We start from the raw sequence: 23378 nt of genomic DNA on the forward strand, positions 1-23378 counted from the left end.
GTACCTCGGTACAAAAGTACAAAACGGGAACGTTTACAGCCCAAAAAATTTTTCAGATGCCGGAAGGCTTTTATTTAAAGCCGAAACACAAAAGCAAGTTAAGTTGGCAATTACAGCCGAAATCATTGTCAAAGGCAATTAAAGCTACCAGTTATAGCCCAGAAAATTGCCAAAGGTAAATTTGCTAGAAAATCACCAATCGCGGAAAATGATGGGTGTCGTAAGTCTAATTGCAATTCACAAAAAAAAGCGTGTGTTCGACCAGTTATGTAAGATTATTATATTTATAAGACGGCAATTAATTGTTAGTCCTAATCATCATAATAATGCTTCATAAAACAGTTGGGACGACCGAAATTACGGGAATGTCTCGTAAAATACAGGCCATATGGCCACAATATAAATATGTACAAATACAAGCACCAAGGCCACAGTATGCGAAATGCCCAACAAGTTGGCTGAAAAAAATGGATGTCCATATAAAAAATATGGACGTGAAATACACATCTGTCAAATATTGGTTCGTTTCTGTGCTGAACCAGTTCGATATTGCATTGGATTTAATTTTTGTTTTCAATTGATGGGTGTTTCTGTAAAATAGTGGTGTTTATTGAGTAAACAAGTTTCTGGCCTGTGGACTAAAAAGATTGTGTACCACTGATTTAAGGGTTTTCAATTTCCACTCTGAGCAAAGTGCATTCAAGAGCAAAGTTCGCTGTAAGATATTGTAGAACAGACATTTAAGAGAAAACTTTTGAAGGATTGGGAACAAGTAGCGGGTACTGATTCCAAAAGGAAGTGTCTCACCTGAATATGAATCCGACGTAGTCATCGTCTATTTCGGTGTCGACGAAAAAAGTCCCCTCGAAGTCTACGCCACTGAAAGAGTGAAAGCCTGTGGAAAGACAAAAATGAATTCAGAAACAATTATCCCGATAAAAAAAAATAATGATTTTTTGTATTTGATTTTATAATGATTTTTTAATGAGAAAGAAAAACCCTGTAGCTGTGTTTGACAATTTAAATCCCCGTTTACATGAGAAATGGGAAAAGCAGATTTAAAACTCACTGCAAGGATTTTCACCAAAACCCGTTTACATGGGCCGGCGCTTTAACCCAACTTTTCAGATGTCTCCATAGGTCACGTGGATCGCCCGGTTCAACTCGCCGCTCAAAGGATTATGGGAAAGGAGGTTGCATTCCCCCAAGTATGAGATACTTACCCCCGACCCAGCAAACATAGTTCACCATATAGGGTTCCCCGATAGGGGCATTTATTTTCTCCACAAAAAACATCAACTTTACATCTTACCCCAGGGAGCAACCATTAACAACTCGCGAGCAGCAATTTAGAATTTAGTGTCCCTGGTTTTATAATAATTACTTCACTTAGGTATTACATTTTACATTGGAATTATCACATTGTATATATACATTCACGTGTCATCATATGAGTCCGACAATCATTTGATCGTTCAACAAAATCAACCCTATAAATATCGGTCAGCTGAAATATACAAAAACAAATCAGTCCGACAATCACCCAACATTCCACGAGATCGAAGAAAACTGTTATACAAGTTATATTTGAGTCAATTTATGCATTATAACTTACAGTATTAGATATTAACACATATTTTATATGCACTACAATACACGTTATCACGAGCTAGAAGATTACATATTTTAGTAAAAAGTCAGTATATGACATAAATTTAAAAAATAATAATTGTAGTACATATTATTAAAATTCACAGTATAACTCAGTAACACAAAAGATTCAAGTGATAACTTTACATTTAAAAAATGATATATGCTTATCCAGTCTAGATCAGCAAATCCTTTGCGTATTCATCTAATGCACTTATATTAACACCTTGCAATTATTCAAATAATATCTATATATTCAAACATATATATCATAATATGTGTTAATTTAAAAATCTTGTCAAAAATAGGACATTAATGGTGATGTATATAATATTCCACGCGCGTGCGCGCTTTTTTTCATGATGGATTTTAAAAAATTTTCTTATTTTTCACCAACGTTAAGATTTTTATGTTGTGATCACTAAAATTGCATTCTTTTCTGTCTTTGTCCCATGCTTCACATCTATATACTGTATATTGAACGTCGCTAACCTCCTCCTTGCAGAAGATACATAATGAATCTCGTCTGTGGAACTTGCCTGATAGACGACCAGTGCCCCATGTAGAGTTAACAATTGGTTGTCGTAGAAGTCTCTCTAGGTGCTGGTTGTTTTTCCCTTCGGCATTATTGAGTGTGCAAATCTCCCTTTTGTAGTAAAGTTCCACAGCCTCTGCCATTCATCCTGTTTATTTTTTATGGCATTTTTAAGTTTATTTTAGTGACTTTACTTTTAATGTCAATTTGCCCCTTTTTTGCTTTAATATCTACATAGTCATTTCTTTTATTATACGCTTTGATCCAATGAAATTTAATATTATTTATCATAGCCAGATTTTGTATTGTACGATGAATTTCATTATCATAATTAGGATTTGCTAGCGCTTATTAACTTTCCCAAGCATCCCCAACAAAGAAGGAACAATTTCTGCTCTCCATTTCTTTCCCTAGGAGGGGAAAAAAGCCAAGTGGGGGTGCTATAACTCTTACGCTAACTCAATATTGCACATGTAAAGGGCGGCTTATAATGAGCCCGATGACAGCTGCACCCATTCCTGAGATTCTCTCACAGGTAGTTGACAATCTGTATTTGAGTCGTCGTAAGTGAATTTAAGACATGGAATTTCGGCCTGTAGGACATTCGGCTGCCCAATTCATCCAAAAAATATTATTTTGAAGACATTCGCCAACCAGCTCATTTGTGTCAGATAGTGAGTGAAACTAAAAAAACGAGCCCTCTGGGTCCCTGGATATTTGTGCCAAATGGAGACGAAAATATAATCTCATTTTAACACACACACAGGTTGCGTCGATTACCAACAAAGATAAAAAAATTTGTCACGACAGCTATCGTGTTGGATGTGATTGTGAAGTAATACGTAAGTTTCAGAATTAGGACTGCATAGCACTATATCCACATAGCGGAAAGATGGTGTAACTTGAAGATAACTAGTATGTTACACTTGGAAATGTTATATTCAAAAATGAAAAAAAAAAAAGCAAAACACAAAACAGAAACCCTAGCATAAGGAAACGCGTCAAAACTCGCTTCTCGTGAAAGTTCTCGCGTGTTTCCACTTTACACACACACACGACTAAACTGAATTATTAAAAGATAAAAGCTCATCAAAAGAGAAAGCCGCGCTTTCTCTTCGTCTCGGAAAGAATTAGAGGCAAATGAGAAAGAGAGAGAAGACGAGAGGAAAATTTATTCTCTAACTTCTCTTAGTTGGTTAGTCTCCTTGGTTTAGGAGTTCATTCATTAGCACAAGCTTCCGCAGTACACATTCGTACGAAAACCGTGTGAATAGATTTAGTAAGAAAAGTGTTCCAGTGATTGCGGCATCTCATTTCCCGAATGATATTTGCAAGAGGTTAGTAAGTACGGATATCGTGCGACATTCTTCTGGAATAGAAAGGAAGCCATCAATCAAATTCTGCAACGTCGCAAGCTTACGACCAGCGTGAACATGACCGAAAACAACGAAACTGACTTCTCCTGTACCGATTCGATTCCAAGAGTGAGTTTGGGTGCTGGCCATCAAACAATTTCCTCTCAAAAAGAAGGGAATATATTGATTTCGCTCGAAATGCATGTGAATTTAAGATTTCAAGTTTGGGCACAGCGAGCTTAGGAATCGCAACTCACAAATGTATTTATTATACATTTACACGTGACTAGTTCCTTTTACAAGATATGGCAGAACTCTCTTATATAACAATAGGCATATATATATATACACACACAGTACTTAATAGGATTTTATCGACAGAATACTCAGACGCTGGGCACTAGATGCAAACATGCATTGCGGCGGAGTCTCGATTATCGTACTTGCGAGATTCGTGTTTTTCAAATCAAATCTATTCATTTCCAAACATACCGAGATTTAGATTAGTTAAAAAAGCATATTCATCATCCAGAGGCTGTGATGCCTGTACGGATGCTTGAAAATTTACATGAGAATTAATGAATAAAATATATAAAGCATACGACATGAACAGAAACATAAAAAAAAGACACATATACAACATAAAAGAGACAAAATTATCACTGCCAAATAAAAAAATACGTAAAGATCTAAAATCAAGAACGAAAAAACATACATAACACAAAAAAGACAAAGTTCTTAATGCATGGCGAGAAATGTAAAATAAAACAAAACATTAGATAAAAAATATATGAAAAAAAATGAAACTCGCACATACATAGACAAACACAAACAATTTTTTTTTCATTGAAAAAATACACATAACTAAAGTGTCAAAGCTAAATTGAATAAATTTTATTGCCCCTTCTAAAGACCGCGTGTGTGGGTATATTTTGTATTTCTAGTGGTGATGAATTATATAATTTCGGAGCTAAATAATAAAAATGTTTACGAAAAATTTCTTTCCTAAAAGTAGGAATACGGTAAATCATACGAGGTCTTCGCTCGGAAACATTATCTTTTAAACTGCATAAGCCTTTATTACGGTTTAAGAACAGAATAATACGAAAAAGAGCATTATGGCGTAAAGGAAGTAGATTAAGATTTCTAAAAACTGTAGAAGAATGACGCTGACCCCGATTCAAAATTTTGAAAACCCTTTTCTGTATTGAAAATAAAGGCAATAAATTAGTTTTATAATCACCACCCCCATATAATTGTACCATAATTTATAAGTGAATAAAACCAAGCATAGTATAGATCTTTTAAGAAATTAGCGGAAACTTTCTTACTTATATAATAAAAATTATATAAAACAAAACGAAGTTTTTTAAGTCGTTCATGTGAACATGAGATTTCCATTTAAAATTTTTGTCTACATTTAAACCTAAGTATTTAATACTATTTACTTCTTGAATTGCATCGCAATGACAATGAGGTTGAAAATCACAAGCGAGGGTGTGAAATTTAAGATTAAGATGTAAATCAGATTGCATACGATTGAATTAACGTATTTTGTCTTCCGTAAATTTAATTTTAAATCATTAGCATAGAACCATTTTTGAATTAAAATTAAATCGTGGTTAATATGATTCTGAAGACTGTCAATTAAATCGTGGTTAATATGATTTTAAAGGCTGTCAAGATCATCACATGAATACATCAATACAGAATCATCGGCATAAGCGATCATGGAACCGTCAAATTCTAAATTACAAAGATCATTAATGAAAATCAGAAAAAGCAAAGGACTTTTTAGGTGTGCAATTTTCTCCAAATGCGAAACGCTATCTACACACGTGAAATTTCCAACTTTTCTTGCTGTTGAATCGAAGTACTGACCACGAGGCCCTTATTTCTTCCGTCATTGCTTCTTCCTAGGGGACAAATTTAAGTTTACTGAAATCTTTCCAATTTGATTGAATAGGTTGTTCGTAGAACTGAATGATGTTGAATTTTTTCCGGAGACAATTTCGATTGAAGTATTTTTGTTAAAAATAAAAAAGGAGTTATACAAATAAGCATATCAATAAGCGGAGGAAGAGAAACCAACGGGGATTCCCTCAGTAACAGCGAGCGAACAGGGAACAGCCCAGCGCCGAACCGCCGATCCGAAGGGGTCGCGCGGAATGTGGCGTTTGGGAGCAAAAAAAAAAATTTAGTTCTGTTGTGGTGGGTTGGTAAGATGCGGAGTTACAGATGGGAAGGGTTCAGGGTACATGGGTTCAAACCCACCCACCTACAGAAAAATACACTGCCGCTGTGGTGGTCGAGTGGTTATAGTGCCGGACTCGTGATGCGAGGATCCGGGTTCGAACCCCACAGTGGTGGTCGGCTGAAGTTGGTTTTCTGTGGTTCCCAACTTCAAGGCGCAAATGCGAGCCGATCTCCCCGTTAAAAAGTCTCGCCACAGAGAGCAACAGTCCTACAACGGTAAATCATTCAACCATAACACTTCACTCATAGTTAGAAAAACTGGGGGCAGATGACAGCACTACACATAACAAGCATTACACAGAAACAAAGTTTACGTCAGGTTGCACTACACGTACACGCACATTCCCGCATGTACCGATTCGTTGGGGGTTCGTTGGGGGGTTCCGCGGGGGGGAGGTGCATGTGTGGTGTAGCAGTAGTAGGTAGGGCCTCCAAAAAATGGCTCGGGGATCCATGATGTTCTTAAGTCAGCCGCCTCGTTGGGCAATTTGCCTGTTGTGGCGTCGTATTTGTATTTGTACTAAAAATTAATAATAGTTTATTAATTCTTAATTGAAAACTAATAATAATGTACCGTTTGCTGCGTCATGCTAAGAAAAATGGTAAAATGTGTCAAAACAGAATCTAAAGATTAATTACAACATTGACGCTGCAGTTTATAACACAAATTTCCCAGAAATCCGTCGTGCAAAGATTTTTGAAAACACTGTATTTCAGTTTTCCGGAACTCAGTTTTAACAAACTCTTTGCAGCTAATTTAAAAATTTTGTCTGAATCATATTTTGGTGATTCCAATGGAGACGTCTACACGGTACACGGGTTTCTGCAAATTTCGTTCAGAGACTACATGTTGCAACGGAAAACGGAGGGTATTTTGAAAATGCATATCTTCTAATAGTTTTTACAAATCACAGCGCCATCTCTTGTAAATATTCTTAAACCAATTCAACGATTCATTGAGAACAGGGCGTACGCAGGATCGACATTTAGAGAGGGGCAAATCACAACAGAAACCATAAAAAGGGTATTTTCTTTTGATATTTCAATTTTTTCACCGAAGCATTAATTTTTGGTGGCTTGGGGGAAGGGGCACAGGCACCCTGAGCACCGCCCCCCTCCCACGTAAGCCTCTGATTGAAAACAAAACGTATATGGTTTAAAACTTATAATGGTTTCTGAAACCATTATAAAGTTATGATGCACGAATGCCTAGTGTGCAGAAGTGTTTGGCTGACATATCGGAATACATCCACCAAAGAAGTAAGCACTAGGTGGCAGGCAGAACAGAACATTCTTTGACGAATCATCGCCTCGATAATGAGTTCCAAGCATCGTTGGTCATTAAGATGAAGGGAAGAAATTCATAAAAATGTAATTGATTGGTGTTTCAGGGGGAAGGGAACCTTTCTCGTATATCATGATAGAAATATGGCCAAGGGCTCGAGGTGGGGGGCCCCACAACGGAGTGCGCAATCGGTCTCCTTCACGGAGTTTCACCACAGTACCCCGAGCAAATAACTAAATCCTATTAGCGCTTCATTATGATACGCGACGTTGCGTGAAGCTGTAATAGATCGGGTGGCCGAATCATGCCTGTGAATCGTATGAAATCAATTTACTTTTAAGCACTTCACCAACAGTTGTTTAACTGCAATTAATCTTCCCTTTTGAGCTTGTGGGGAGGAGGGGGCAAGAAAGGCCATTTAATTACTTCGGGTGCTTCCCTAGGCTGATGGCGGGATAACGATGAAAGCCAGGCTATCGCTAATGAAGAGTTGATCGATGCTACTCTCCGGATGTCTTAAAAATCCCAGAGTTGAAAAAAGATACACACACATATATATAAAATCTTTCTTAAGCAAAGACATCCATGACGAGTTACGGTTCGACTTTACGGAAATTAACTTCCAATGACGCATTTCCGAGAAAAATTCTAGTTAAACTTTTAATTGAACTTGTAAAGTTCTCGACGTCTCTTAAGTAAAAAAAAAAAAAAACTTATTTCATCGACTCTGAAATTCTAAATACTTCCTCGAAAAAGACGCGATTCATTAATCTTTAGAGATCGTAATAGTTTGCTTTGCGAAATAGCGGGAGTATGTATTTCGCAGCTGTTTCATTTCTCACTGGATGCGACTTTAACCTGCCGATGTTATAACGTTGGCTCTCATCGAAACAATTTTTGGTCTTATCTAAAATAGGTCCAATTACTTGAAAAGGCAACGGCGATCGAAATAGCTGGTAAAGGTGGAGAAAACAGGTGATATCCAGACTTAAAAGCGAAAGAAATGAACTAAGCTCGTCTAAATTCATCTCTTGAGAGAGATATCACAGACTGAAACATCAACCTTTTTGATGACGTGAACCCCCGTAGTACAAGACTATACTCCGGGGACCACTGAAGCGAGACCCTCCCCAATACAAAATGTATTGCATTGTGTAATTTAGCATGGTAGGCACTCGTTACCACTTCACGATCAAGGACGTAATATTGCGTCCAAATGCAAGTGGAATAAATTCAAACACGTCTTTGTCTTTCCTCTCTCATCTCTTATCTGTAAGTACTACAGATAATAGAGAAAGAGGAAATATAGTAATATATACTATACAAAAAGATTTTTAACAGCTGGCTGATGCGAAGATATATTTTGGGAAGAGAGAAAATCCGACTGTGCCCCTGCGGGGAATCGAACTCACGTCGTTTCACTTTCCGGTTGAACGCACTAGACTACAAAGGCAACGAATATCTCAAGCTCGTGTGCACTGAATGGGACCGTGCATGTACGGTTGGACCAAACTCTGGCCAAAGCTCACAATTGTTGACAATGCCACAAGATGGCGACTTATCCGAGGATGATGTCACTGTAGCAAACGAGCTCCAAGGAAAGATTGAAATATTCGTTGCCTAATGGAGTCTAGTGGTCTAGGACGTTTCCCGGAATGTGAAAGAACGTGGGTTCGATTCCCCGCAGAGGCAGTCGAATTTTCTCTTTCAAAAAATATGTCTTCGCATTATCCAGCTGTTAAAAACCTTTGTATAGATAGCGATGAGTGACATCATCCTCGGGTAGTAATACATACTTTTTACCTTTCATTTGTTTTTATTTTTCTTACTTTCTAATTTTTTCTCTTTCTAACATACAATTACGTTAGAATAAAGTTATCAAAACTTGCATTTATCGCCGATTCGTCAAACACATATCATCCGAATTTCTTGTGAATCGCTTGTGAGCGAAGCGGTGAAGATAATAATTATGTGATAACTTTCTATTCAGTGCGTTTCTGTTCAGTTTTACATTTTTAGGCATAGCTGATGGACTTCCCCTGTGCGCGAGATTCGAGATCGTCCACATGGAGGGGGGGGGGGAAATGCATTGCATAACACAATTACATTGTATATCCATGAATGCCTGGGGAGGTAGCTAAGCCTTCTTACAGAGTTTACTGGGGAGGGGCACAAGCACCCTGAGTTCTCGTGTTTCGGTGTCTATGCCCAACATTGTGTAGGTAAGATGAACTTCTACCGATATACGTAGGATCTGCGATATACGTATCTGCGTTGCGATAATCGAATTTACGACTCAAAAATAAAAACAATTTAGAAAGAGTGACAAACTGAACATTTTTTTACAAAAATAAGGGGACAGTCGAACAATATTTTGCAGTAACGGAGAGAATGGTCGTGTCCCGTTAAACGGGGCGTGTGGTCTGCTTGTTTAAATTGGTGGAGTGGTGCGCGCTTTGAAATAAACTTTATTCGGGCACGTGCTATGAAAAAGGTTGGCCACCTCCTACTAAGTGTCGAGGAATTCCAGGGGTCCACGAACCACAGGTTGGGAAATACGACACCATTGGCTTGAAATACCGAACACGAAGTCCTTATGGTCATTGCTTTCGCCATGAGAAGTTTTATTTGAGAGATAATGATCACTTTTAAATAACCAATTATCACGTAAGTATGCTACTATATTAACATGAATATACGTACATTTATGATAAATTCCTTTCTTACATTTTTTTGCTTTATTTTAAAAGTAAATGAAAAAGTCCATGACGTATTTTGGGAATTTATGGAAAAGATCAATTTTTTTTTACACAAAAAATAGAGTTACAGTCGGATCCCGTTATAGCGAAAATCATTTGATCATTTTTATCTCACCACGGTCATTTTCTGCACACGAGGGCTAAGTAAACCGGGACCTACAATTTATTGCCGATTCCGAACGGCAGGCTTGTTTTTTATACTCTTCGAGAGATTGGTGCGGTAACCCCTCGATGGGGTAACAGTTTTTGCTGCGGTCAAATCACCGTTTTTTGTTGTACCCCTGTGTCAGGAAAGTTTTCTGAAAAGGACGAACCAGGTATCGAACTCGCGACACCTCTAAACATCCTTTGGTATTTTAGGCGAGTAACATCGACCGCACGCGGGCTACCGCGCCCCTAGCGAAAATCTCGTTGTAACGAAATATTTTCCAATACTTCAGATCAATTTACATAGTAATGTATTGCGCAATTCCGGTATAACGGAATGAAAAATCCGTTATAACTAACTCAGACTCTGTTGTTTTTCGGACGAAATTTAAATAGCAAATAGTACAAAGCCACACAACAGTACATCATTAATATTTATTTCCATTGCAGGATACTACCACATTTCAATATGAGCGCCACATCCGAAAAGGTGTTTCCCCAACCTTCACTCGTCCACGGCCGAAGCCGGTCATGGACGAATAATTGAGCTTAGCAACTAGCTGCCAGGATGAAAAAAATCATTTGTGGATCCCGGTATTCAAGGTTTGCGCAAGGCGTTGATGTTAGGTGCCATTTACACCAGGGGTGCATGACCTTCGGCCCCAATGCGACCCGTGTTCTCCAGGTAAAATTAAAACATTGGTAGTAAAACGCTTATCATATTTCCTTCATGGAAAATACGGGAAATCGGGATCCATACGGGCCATTGCCAATTATCGCCAAAAAAATTATCAAAGGGAAGTAAAGAGCTGATAATTATAGGGAAAAATTGTCAAGGGTAAAGTTATTAATTAGAGGTAAAGAAATTAAAGTTGCTAATTATATCCTAAAAATTGTCGACTTTGAGTGAAGTTGCCAACCAGCGTTAAAAATGCTGAAAAATCGCCGAAAGTGAGAAATAGAAGTCCATAGAAAACCATTGGTTAAAATGTAATTCACCAAAAGAAAACTGACAAATATGTGAAGTGAATATAATTTATGACTATAATCAATTATGGTAATTAGAGTGATAATTATCATATAATTTTTAATCACTGTCCTGCAGTAAACGATTTTAAATTCGTATAAGATTCGATGTCAATGGTCGGGGGGGGGGCGGAACTGGGCATTTGATAGTAAAGTCTGGACGGCCAAAATTAAGGTAATATTCCGTAAAATATGGGTCATGGTCATTTTACATGTTCCAGTTTCTTTCCCATGAGCGTCAGCAATACCATACACCTGGCCCGCGGAATCGAAAGGTTGTGAATCCCTGATCGACAATATTTATATCACTTTTTATGCAGGGTATCTTGATTTAAATCAGCTTGATACATACGATTTGAAATCCTCATTTAAATCACGTGCTTTTTTTTAATCTGATTTTTAAGTCACTGATTTAAATCAGATACTTTTGGTATTTCAAACAATTTTGAGTAGTAATTTTTTTTGAACTTGGGATGATAAAATACAACTAAATCTCAGAGATAGTAAGATGCATGTTGTAATTATTTACTCATTAGTTATTAATTTAATAAATGTGATAAAGATATCTTTTTTGAGGCGAAGAATCAGGTTCGTACAATTCAGTTTTTCTCAGCAGCGGTATGGACAGATTTTTATTCCTGGGAATAACTGTCACAGTTGGGAAACAAAATATATTTATAAGCTTGTATTTCCCAAAGCAATAATAAAAACTTCAACTTTTTCATAATCTTTTCCTCCATGTTTTTTTGATTATGCTAGAACATAGAAAAAAATTTTTCATGGCTTCGTTCAAGGTGGTTCTTTTCCAAAGACAAGTTTATGATATCACAGTAATTAATATTTTATAAAAAATTTTCTCCAGAATATTTAAATTGATTAAATTAAGGAATATTACTTGCATATGTAACTGTGCTATATTGGATTTTTTTTATCAAGTACAAATTTCAATAATGTTTTGAACGTAAAATGATGTCTACTCAGATGACATGGTATGATAAATGGGAATTTTAGTAGTTTAGTATGTTGATGAGATTTTTTAAAAGCAAGATCTCTGTAGCTTAATGTAGTTTATAAATTAAAATTGAGAATTACAACTGTAACGAAAATTATTTACTACCTCTAATAAGTTAGCATTTTAAACTTGAAAATAAAATGAGATATTGTGGGAAATAAAAAATCTGATTCTCTCTAAAAAAAAATCGAATTTATTTGATTTTTTTGAAAATGTCACGATTTTTTATCAACCCTGTACTTAAAAGATAAATTTAGCAGAACTTTTTCAACAATACTTTTCCCTCTATGCATATATAAATAAAAGTCTGTTGAATGTATGACTACGCACTTATTATTTATAATATTAGTTCAATATTGTCTAAAAAATTAGTGTTTCGGTCTAATTTCTATATTAAAAACAGTATACTCATCTTTAAAATTTAATTTTCTCCAGTCATATTTTGAAAGAGACAATATTTAAACCACTGACTGTTTATGAAATAAAAACTAATTATATTTTATTCTGCATAAGTAAATATTTTAAGGTGAAAATTAAAATAAAATAAAAGAAAAATCTAATTTAAATTACAAGATATACAGAAGACTGGATGTTGTGAAGATATTTATTATTCGAGATGTTAATTTTTTTTTTTCCTTCCTTAAAAAAAAAAAATTAACATCTCAAATAATAAATATCTTCACAACATCCAGTCTTCTGTATATCTTGTATTAACAAGTGGAGAGCGACATTCATGTCATAATTTAAATTTAAAAAAATTCTGAATTAAAAAAAAAAAGATCGTGATTTTCTTATCAACTCTCTGTTTTTATGTGTTGCGTCGAGTTTTTCATGATATAGAGCCATCTATGAACATTTTTTTTTTAATTTATCAAAAAAAAATCACCTATATGGCATAATACGTATTTCAGTGCAAATCGCACTTCTTTGTCAATTGGTTGGTTATTTATTTTCAAAAATGTATCATGGACTTTTCGCCCATTCTTTATTATGGAATGAGGGTTTCACTCACCGACAGCGAGTCCGGGATCACTATTCATTGTCTGCACGATCTCGGCACCCTGGGGGAAAAAAGAAACAAAAAACAAGGTGAAGTACGTTCAGAAGGATTTAGAAATTGACAAAACGGCATGTCTGATGACATGGCAAAATCAAACAAAGCGATCCAAATTATTAATTACATGGCATAGATGTTCACTAATGAGGATTTGTGTCGTTATAGTGAACCAAATAATCGGTTGAGGCTCTCATATAGGAGAGCAGGTTTGTCACTCCTAGTGATGTCTTTGAAACAGAGCAGAAGAAAAATTAGAGGATAGGAAACCATGATTGTGTGTCTAGCGCTGACTCATCCACCATATTTGAGCAAAGGTGTGACGTCAGTATTATCGCTATACCCCTATCGTAATCCCTTCGCTTACAAGCGATTGGAAAGAAATCCGTATGCCCTCTATTTGACTGTCGGCGATAAATATGGTAACCTTGTCCTAACCTAACCGCATTTTAGAACAAAAAGAGAAGGAAAAATTAAAAGAGAAAAGGAAGAAAAAAGTAACAAATGAAAGAGTAAAACAGTATAATGTATAAGTTGATAAAGAATGTAGGTACGAAGTTAGATTTTTCTTTTCACCCTCCTCGTCCTACCTGTTCTTTTTCCCTCTTATAAGAAAGATACATCATATGTGAAAAAAAAAAATCACTATCGGTATACAAAACACCAAGAAGGGAAAAAAATTATAGGGTTGAAACAAACCTTCGCGAAGATGAGAGAAGAAATAAAACAGATATAACTAGTATAATTTTTTCCAGTGGCGTTTGGACGGAATATTACGTCCTTGATCGTAAAGCGACTATACACGGTGATTACTATCGACCTTTCAATAATTAAACACGTGATTCCTTGTGATAAACTAATATGGAAAAGTGTTTTCAGTTTTTGATTTGACCAATAAATTATAACGTCTTAAAAATTGATGACGTGACTTTCGAATCCTGTCAGATTCACCGGATGTGTTTCATACGTATAAATTTAGCGTTTTTAAGCTGATAGTAATGTTATAACCACACGAGAGTAATCAAGGAACCCCTAAAGCTGTGCGAACCAGTTTCTTTTCCTCGTCCTTTCCTCTCAAAAAATTGACTTAACTGCGAAGGGAAAGGAAATTACAAAATTTTGGGAAAAAAAGAAGTTCTAATAGATCTCGTTTTTGGCTAACATTTTACAAATCTGATGAAAAGTTTGCCAATATGGTGGGGTGAAGATAACACGTAATAACAAGGTCAACATCATTCTACACGAAGAGCGAAAAAGCGCCAATCGTGAAAGAAAATAACTGAACCTGGGCTTCTAACCGGGCTGATTATTTCAGTTCATTTTCGATTAGTGGCAACCCACTGCCTGGTGGAACATTTTGTGTTTTCGTTGTGTTTTTGACACGTTTGACCGTTACAAAACTGACACGTCACAAAATTTCAAAACGTTATAACTCCCTTAATATTTACCGGATCCTAAAACGGAAAACGCTTTTCTATATTATTTTTTCACAAGGAATCACGTGTGTAATTATTGAGCGGTCGGTAGTACCCCCCCCCCCCCACTCCCTAGTACACACTAGACTCATCGAGATTGAAAAAAAAACAATTTCCTGTTCAAAAGTGACGTCCTAGTGTGATTTTGTTGTACGACAAGTTGTGAAGGTTGCTTGAATTGAATGTAGCTTCTGTCGCTTTCTGCCCGGTACTCGCTATCTTGGCATTGGCGGACATTACTTTTTTAACTCTCTCTGAAGGGTAAGGGAACTAACTGTGCCGGAAGTTTGTGTGCAGCGGTTGGCAGGGACCAGCACTAGTCCTGATTCAAAGAGCAGTTTCCAGCCATTCTGTCAACATCGTGGATGCTTATGGTTAAGGCGCCTTGATAATCGGGCGGGAATTTCTTGCCGGACTGATGCCGAAAATTTCTCCCGGCGCATGGTCTATCCAACTGCTAAAGTCCCCTTAGGGACAGAGCGTGTTGGTCTGGTGATAATATGGCGTCGTCCATCTGAGAACGGTAAAACCTGGTTTTTTTTCTTCAATGTCATCGTCACCTTGAACGGAACTGGTCTAATCGTTGAAAAAAAAAGTGGAAAAGGGAACGGTGATTGTGTGGCTATTGCGCGATTTTAGTAACGGAACACTTTCCACAAAGATGGCGGATTAGTCAGAATGGGTTTCCAGGAGCCCTATCTATGCTGGTTTTATCTAACGAACGAAAGTACGTCCTTATAGCCTAGATTGTTTGGTTTAATATTCTGCTGCACGATCAGTTATACCAAGGGTGCTCAACCTTTAGGGAACTGCAAGTCACTTTATTGCATACGCGTGCCGGGCCACTTGAGTTTCCTGGAAATGTGCCTTGAGCCACTCTGACGATCTAAAAATGCAGATCATTAGTCATGTCAATTTAAGTCATGATATAAAATTGTGCTAAAAATCACTTAAATGATCTATAAAAAATGAACGTAGCCGCATAAGTTCCTGGGTCGTGGTGTAAGTCGCTTAAGTGATCTTCAAGTATGCTGCGAGCCTCTTAAGTTATCTCGAAGCGTGCCGCGGGCCGCTCGAGTGTTCTGTAACTGTGCCATCAGCCATTTAAATAATAATCTTCAAATGTACCACGTGCCACTCGAGTGACCTGCAATTGTGCCGCAGGTCACTCAAGTGATTTGGAAATGTGCTTGGCGTCGTTTAAGGATCTGAATACGCATCGTAGGCAGCTTAAGTGATACAGAAATGTGCAGCGAGTCACTAAAGTAATTGTGCGACGGGTGACTTGAGTGATTTTATAAACTTCCGTGGCCCATTTGATTGGTTTGGTTATTTGTCACGGATGACTCCGGGAGCCACATTTATCCAGCGGGCCATCGGTTGAGCATGCATGAGATATATCTTTCCGTCCGTCTTAATATATTTACTCAAACGGGATTCGTTTGATCGACCCTCATATAATATCAACATACGGGGGAAACTGCGCGTCGAAATGTGCCTGCAATGCAAGAGAAAACGTAAAGAAAAGATTCGAACTTACTTTATTATAAATGACCCAATGGGGATCGATCTGTGAGTCTCCCTCAGGATCGAGGACTATCGTTTGATAAGCTCTGAAGTCGGTGGCGTAGACGAGACGGTTATCGGGACAGACGTCGAGATGATCAGGTACGCCGTCGCCATCGAAATCCTCTCTGCAGGCGTCTCCTACTCCAGTTCCTGTCATGTTGGGAAATATCATATACGTGTTCATGGAAGGGTATACTAAAGATCAATATCGCGAAGAGCGCTGAATAAATTTTCGTGATAAGGATCAGGAAACAAACGTACCGTTGGTGTCTTTTTGATCCGGATTGAAAACTAACGGACAGTTGTCACGACTGTCGGGAATCCCGTCGTTATCCTTGTCGAAATCGCACAAGTCACCTGGAAAAAAATTCACGACAGTTAGCTGAGGTAGAGAGAAAGACGTCCTCTCTCCAACTTTTTAATACAAAATATGCATTAAACTGTCTCTGTTATGCACACATGATGGCTAGAAAAGAAAAATTCACATTTTCCTCCTCTAAGATACGAACCGGGATGTAAAAATTTTGACTCCGGAAATTTCGCTTGCCCTGACCGTATGAGTGACCATATGCGTAATTATATTAGTGGGTGAGTGACCGAGTGATGTGCCTTTGACTGTATTAGTGAGTGACCGTCCGTATGAGTAAGTGGCTGTATGAATGATTGGGTGTCATTGCCGTCCCTCAAAAGGTCACGCACTTTTTTACTCATATGGTCACACACTTAGTCACAAAGATGTTCACTCCCTTTGCCACTCACACGGTCACGCACTTGGTCACTCATATGGTCACTCACTCTTCCAGTCAGGGCTAGCGAAAAATGAGTGGCGAAATGCACCGGGCATGAAAAACGTGTTAAGTGCTCAATTTCGGGGACGAAACGGCGGAGGCAAGGTTTGCATAAACCACACGAACCGCGGCCCTCTCACATTCCGGATTAGTGCGCAGTCACTACGCTGTAGAAGCAACGAGAAATTTTTCCTTGTAACTTTAAGCAAATCTTGAAAAAACAAATTCTTCTTTATTATCCCGTTTTGTCTGTATTACCTCTCAAGTACAACAGGAAAGAGAGAGATAAACGAACCTTGTCCATCGTCATCTGTATCAAGTTGGTCACTGTTCGGTATGGTTGGACAGTTATCCACATTGTCCTGGATTCCATCCTGGTCTCTGGAAATGAGAAACATCTTGTTTAGATCCTCTGATCACAGAATTTTCTACATTTTTATTTACATTAAAATCAGCGGAGCTTTTTCAGATGGCAAAGGTATTTTTCCACGATTTAGAATTTCTGTTCTACACACAGGGTGCCCCAAAATTAACTTGTTCCCATTTGAGAGATGCGACAAAAACGCATTGTTTTTTGCAATGTATATAATGAATTGCAAGTTTTCAGTCACACAGAATTTCATAATTAGTTTTAAAAAAATTCAACGGGTAGCGCTGCAGTCTGGAGAAACTTAAAATACTTCTCCGATATTTGTAGCAACAACATGGTGTAATCTCAGAACAAAACTCGAAGAATCCTGCGCAAAAGTGTCGGCCCGAAATGGCCAGAATTAAATTCTTACACAATTTAAAAATTAGTTACAAAATTCATCAACAGACGACGCTGTAATTTGTGAAATACGTGTTTTCAAAGTTTCTGCTGAGACGTGCACGCATAGGATAATTTGTGAACCGGCTAAAAAAAAAAAAAGAAACATCAATTTGAGAAACGTTTTGCGGACCTGTTATAAATAAAGGAAATATTTGGCGGACCGTTAAGCAAAAAATACGTAGATTGGAGAAATAATTCGAGGATCGGCCAAAAAAAACCGAAATAGGAGAAATAATTTAAGAGAACCAGCAAAAAATACATAAATATTAGAAAGAGTTTGTGGACCATCAAAAAATAAATAAATTCATAGGAGAAATAATTCACAGAATTCCTGCTGACGCGCAAGACACAAATAAAAACGAATATAGATTGTATTTTCTTCATTAAATCTTGTATTCTGTAACGGCGATTGAAGAACACTGATTTCACTGATGATTCCTCATCTCCGTTTATAATTGTTACAGCAAATGTGATAAAGCGGTTATTATACATAGGGGTCATTCAAGTATTACGTCAGCATTGAGGGGTTTCCGATTTGCTGACTTTTGATGACAAGCGGGGAGGGGGTCTTTGAAGGTTGCTTACGTCATAGACCACCCTTTTTGAAGATATGAAATATTCTAAGCTGCTGACGAAGTTTTGCTGACAAGGGGGGGAGGGGTCAAAAATGGCTAAAAATCGGCTTACGTAATATTTGAATGGCCTCATACATACCAATCGCCTCGGTAAGGTTGATAAATTTATCACTAATTTTCACGGCAAATATGCGTGATACTAAGCCTCATTGGTGAATTTGATGAATATTAAAATAATTATCACTTTTCCTGGCGATTATGCATAATACCCAAGCGTCGTTGGTAAATGTTTAAATACATAGTTGAAATTTATGGCCTTTATCTGTGATTATACATAACACCCTAGTGTAATTGGTGAAGTTGATAAATATGAAGAAATTCCAAATGAGTCTTGCATGTGTGATGAATATAATCGCACCCCGATATAATGATACAATACATGTACGAATTATCACGTATAGCAGAGGTATTTTTTTTTACAACCTTGTGTACAAGGAAATTCGTAAAAGGTGTTTAATTGGGACGTTAATCGAGTGCTCGCGAGCAACAGGTTGAAGGTGCCTGATGTATAATATATCATACAATACGGTTTATCATGTTTACCTACAGCGACGCCTGGGTACTATGCATACTCGCCAGTAAAAGTGATAATCTTTTAGTACCTGTTAAACTTACCAACAACGCTTGTGAGCACTATACATAATCACCAGTAAAAGCGATTAATTTAGGGAAATTTACCAACGACACTCGGGTATTATGCACGATCGCCGGTAAAAGTGATAAATTTAGGTAAATTTATAAAATTTACGAAAATGCTCGTTGATTATGAATAAAAACCACATTTATCACACTTTTTCCGTAACATTCACACCACGAAGCATTGCTCGAAATTCTTCATTTCATTAAATTCATTCTGTGTACGTCCAAAATAAGCGTTTATCGCAACGATATTACTCGACTTTGTACATTTTCAACTTCAATGTAATACTTGGAATTCCTTGATCTAATTTTCACTCGAATTAATTGTGGACCGCTAAACAGTGGATTAAATTGGTTGTCTGAGGCAACCAACTTACTTGTCGCTGTTGCTGTCGCACTCGTCTCCAATCCTGTCTTTGTCCGTATCGAGCTGCATAATAACAATAAAGATTGAGAATCAGCAGCCTGTACAACATAAAAATATTCACTACAAACTTTTAAGCTCCCTGCTCTATAAGTAAACATAAATTAATCAGATATTGAATCGGATGTAAAGCATGCTTTGAGGTTGAGCGTCGGTCTAGAAGATTTTATTTAGGCAAGAAAAAAAAAATTCATTACCGTATGTAACTAATTCCATTTTAAAAGGAGGTTGAATTTCGTCTCTCGCGCGCACTTCCAGCGATAGCCTCTGCTGTTAATTCGCGTCAGGCTGAGCCTCAATTAGTGAATACGGCATTAATTAGAACGCATCGAGAAACAGCGAAGATTACACGAACTAATCAGATTAAAACCATTTAAACGGAATCAGCTCTTGCGCGAAGTTCATTAATAATGAGCGATATAAATGTCAATTCGTCTAATTCTTCTCGTCTTTTATAGATGTGTTCAGGTAACGCGAGGAATCGCAAAAATTTAGACAATGTTCGGATGTCGAGACGTGTGTGTGTGTAAGACAATTTTCTCGTTCGATTTTTGGTGTGAAATCTTGTTGAATAATAGAAATGTATCCGAGAAAATATTTTGCGACTAAGTGGTGACATGCGTAATTTAACGCGCATTCGAACGATGCATCGCATTCGAATGAAGATCTGTCGTGGCTCTATTCAGATCGTGATCTCGGAAGAGATGAAAACATATAAAACTACTAAAAAAGTAACTGCTCTATTAAAAATTTACCAGTGAAAGATATCTAATCAAATGATCTTGATCATTTCCCTGACCAAAACTAAAAAAATTGACACACAGACTAAAAAAATTCCCTGATATAAACCACAAGGAATTTCTTCGGTCAAAACTCGACTTTCCCCACCCAAAACTCTGAATTTTTTTCTTTTAAATTAAAAGGGCGTACTTAGTATGATATTTAACGCTTTAAGCAGCAATTAGAAATCACCAAACCCTCCTTCAAAATGCTATATCCTTTCTAATGAAGTATGCTTTCTTCTGATTTTCAGCAGGTGCAAACTAAGAGGTATAGGGGAAAGTTCTCCATTCGACAAATAATTTTTACAAAATATCTGGACTCGTATTCATAAAAGCCTCTTATTTTATGATTGATCAGATATCTCGCCATTGCCGCTTGAAGGGGTTCATGATCATTGATTTATCCCTGATCAAAGGCTAACCCCCACCCCCCATCTTTCATAATTTTTCCTGACTTTTATCAAATATTTTGCGAATTTCCTCTACTTCTCTGGTTACCGGGTAACCTATCACCCATCCTACATAAAAAATTAAATTTTTTCCAAGCATTTTTTTCGCCAATGTTGATCAGCAAACGATACTCGATGCTTTACTTGAATATTTACGGGATTATTCCTGGTGTTTTTATGGCTAAGGAGCGAAAGATTGCACGCACAAAAAACGAATCGAAACCGAAATGTATTTGATTTAATGCGCCGACGTTTTCAAGCGTGTGCGCTACTGCTTGTGGTCATGAGTTTGAGCACATTTATTTCACCAACGCGGTGGATTTGCTGAAAATTCAACGACAACATTTCATCACCAGTGAGTGAGTGACCGAGTAACCTTATGAAAAGACCGAATGAGTCAGCAGCAATCAAGTGAATAACAGTTTGAATGATTACGTGATTGGGTAAGTGACCGAGTTAGTGAGTGCGTGAGTTTCTCCAACTCAGTGAGTGATTGACCGTATGGGTGACCAAGTGAGTAGGTAAATGAGTGATTGAGTGGCCATATGAGTGAACCGGTGAATACGTGAGTTACCGGAGTGAGATATTGAAGGAGTCAGTGACCGTATGAGTGACCAAGCGAGTGAGTGACGTTTGTGACAGAGTATGAGAGTGGGTGAGTGAGAGTATTAATGAAAGAGTGAGAGAGAGAACAGGCGACTCACTAACGGCCGTATTCACCAACAGAGTTTAAACTGCAATCGCAGGTTAAACGATTAGTGATCGACACGGATTGGTTAAAATCTTCAATTTAACCAATCCGTTTCGATCTTCAATCGTTTAATCTGCGATTGCAGTTTAAACTGTGTTGGTGAATACGGCCGTGAGTGAGCAACCGTATGAATTACTCACTCGCTCATTTGCGTACCTGCTCATTCACTTACTCATCAGCTTGCTTGCTCCTCACTGTTTGTCGGTGAATTTTCAACAGTGAATTTTTTGCACACGACGGCGGTGATAAAATATCTCATTTCGTTCTCCTAATTTTTTTTACTCTTTGTACAGTAAGTACTTTAGAGATATATATCACATTAGCGATCCTGCATTCATGATTCCGATCTGTCGTGGTGCATATTACCTCTAGAAATTCGTAGAGAAAATTCCGAAACACATAGTAATTGTAATGGAAGAAATCTCGACCTGTGTGGGGTTGGCTACGGTCGGGCAGTTGTCGCAAACGTCACCGACGCCATCACCATCCGTGTCCAGTTGGTCTCCGTTCGGTACGAACGGACAATTATCAAGATATGTCGTTATTCCTAAATAGTGAAAAAGAAATTAATAAAAATCTAAAATTTTTCTAATTTATATTCTTCAAATGAAAAAAATATATAAGACAAAAAAAAAATCGCGTGAGAAATACCGTCATCGTCGGCATCGTCATCACAAACGTCCCCGACTCCGTCTCCATCGGAATCGAGCTGGTCTGGATTGGGGATCGTCGGGCAGTTGTCGCAAACGTCCCCGAGGCGATCCGGTCCGTCGACGTCGGTGTCCTCTTGATTCGGATTTGGAATCAATGGGCAGTTGTCCTACATTTTGTTAATGTGAATTGTAAGAAAAAAAAAATATCTGTAAGCTATATATATATATATAACGAATTAAAATCAAATTTGCGGTGTTTAGATGTAGATCAAGAGTGACCATACGTCCCGTATTTCCCGGGACATTCCCGGTTTATTAAGTTTTTTTGGCCGTCCCGACTTTTTAGCGAAAGTGTCCCGGTTTTTCCCTTTTTTTACACGAAGCTTGAATTTTTATTTTTTATTGAAGACAAAGAATGAAATTATTGTCCCACTCATATAAATTATAATAACTGCAATTATAAATAAGAATGTTAATCTCTCACATTTGACTTGGTGAGCGTTTTCATTTGGTGGAATTCATTTAAATCCACTGCAATTCGCAGTAATGCTTTATTTACCGGCATTTTGATTTTTACGTAATTTCTCCAATATTTGGCAACTTAGTTTACTTTTGGCGTAATTTTTCGGCGATAATTGGCGATGCCATGTATTTTCCCGTACTTGGAATCCCAATTTCCCGTATTTCTTATATAATATTAATATATTCACCTCACACATTTGCCAAACATTTCTATGTTTTTTTTTTTTTTGGCGAATTACATTTTAAAAAATTGTGACTCGTAGCAGCTGCCTATTTCCTTTTTTTTTGTCGATTTTCCAGCAAATTTTTACTCCAGATGGTATTTACTAGCCTTCGAAATTTTTTTCGGTTGTAACTGAACTGACTTTACTTTCGACAATTTTTTATCTGCAATTTGCAATTTTCTTTGCCTTCGACAATTCTTTTGGCTATAACTGGCAAATATGCTTGCCTTCGACTGCTTTTTGGCTGTGATTTACAGATTTAATTGCTTTTGACAAATTTTTTTGGCTTTAATTGGCAACTTGGCCTGAATTTGAATATCTTTATTTCACTTGCAATATATTTCTTTGGCAATATCCTGCCTGGATCCTGATTTCCCGTATTTTTTTTAAAGAAAATATGGTCAGTCGATGTATTTATCGCGTTGTGTATATCGATATTTTTCTTCCGAAATACCTTTGGTGGGCTGGGTTTAGCGCCTAGGCCGGCCGTATTTGGCCAAAGGGCTGGAAGATGTGCACCCCAGTTCTAGATAAGCATACTACCCACTTGTGTGCATTCAAATTTTATACATAGTAG

The 23378-nt window shown here is 37.4% G+C and overlaps 1 protein-coding gene across 1 annotated transcript in view; it reads right to left on the reverse strand.

Moving 5' to 3' along the window:
- The window catches only part of Tsp (Thrombospondin), a 143372-nt gene that overhangs the window by 12834 nt on the left and 107160 nt on the right, over positions 1-23378 (reverse strand). The window contains exons 14-21 of the mRNA XM_089252905.1: positions 22054-22222; positions 21831-21949; positions 19374-19426; positions 17207-17292; positions 16385-16480; positions 16095-16273; positions 13038-13086; positions 808-895 (exon numbers count right to left, since the gene is read on the reverse strand). Of these exons, the coding sequence (XP_089109031.1) occupies positions 808-895; positions 13038-13086; positions 16095-16273; positions 16385-16480; positions 17207-17292; positions 19374-19426; positions 21831-21949; positions 22054-22222 (839 nt within the window). The remainder of the gene's footprint in view (positions 1-807; positions 896-13037; positions 13087-16094; positions 16274-16384; positions 16481-17206; positions 17293-19373; positions 19427-21830; positions 21950-22053; positions 22223-23378) is intronic.

Source organism: Pholcus phalangioides, unplaced genomic scaffold, assembly GCF_987345545.1.
Source record: "Pholcus phalangioides strain wild (caught in Gottingen) unplaced genomic scaffold, Ppha-v1.0 ptg000031l_1, whole genome shotgun sequence".
Taxonomy (NCBI): Eukaryota; Metazoa; Arthropoda; class Arachnida; order Araneae; family Pholcidae; genus Pholcus; species Pholcus phalangioides.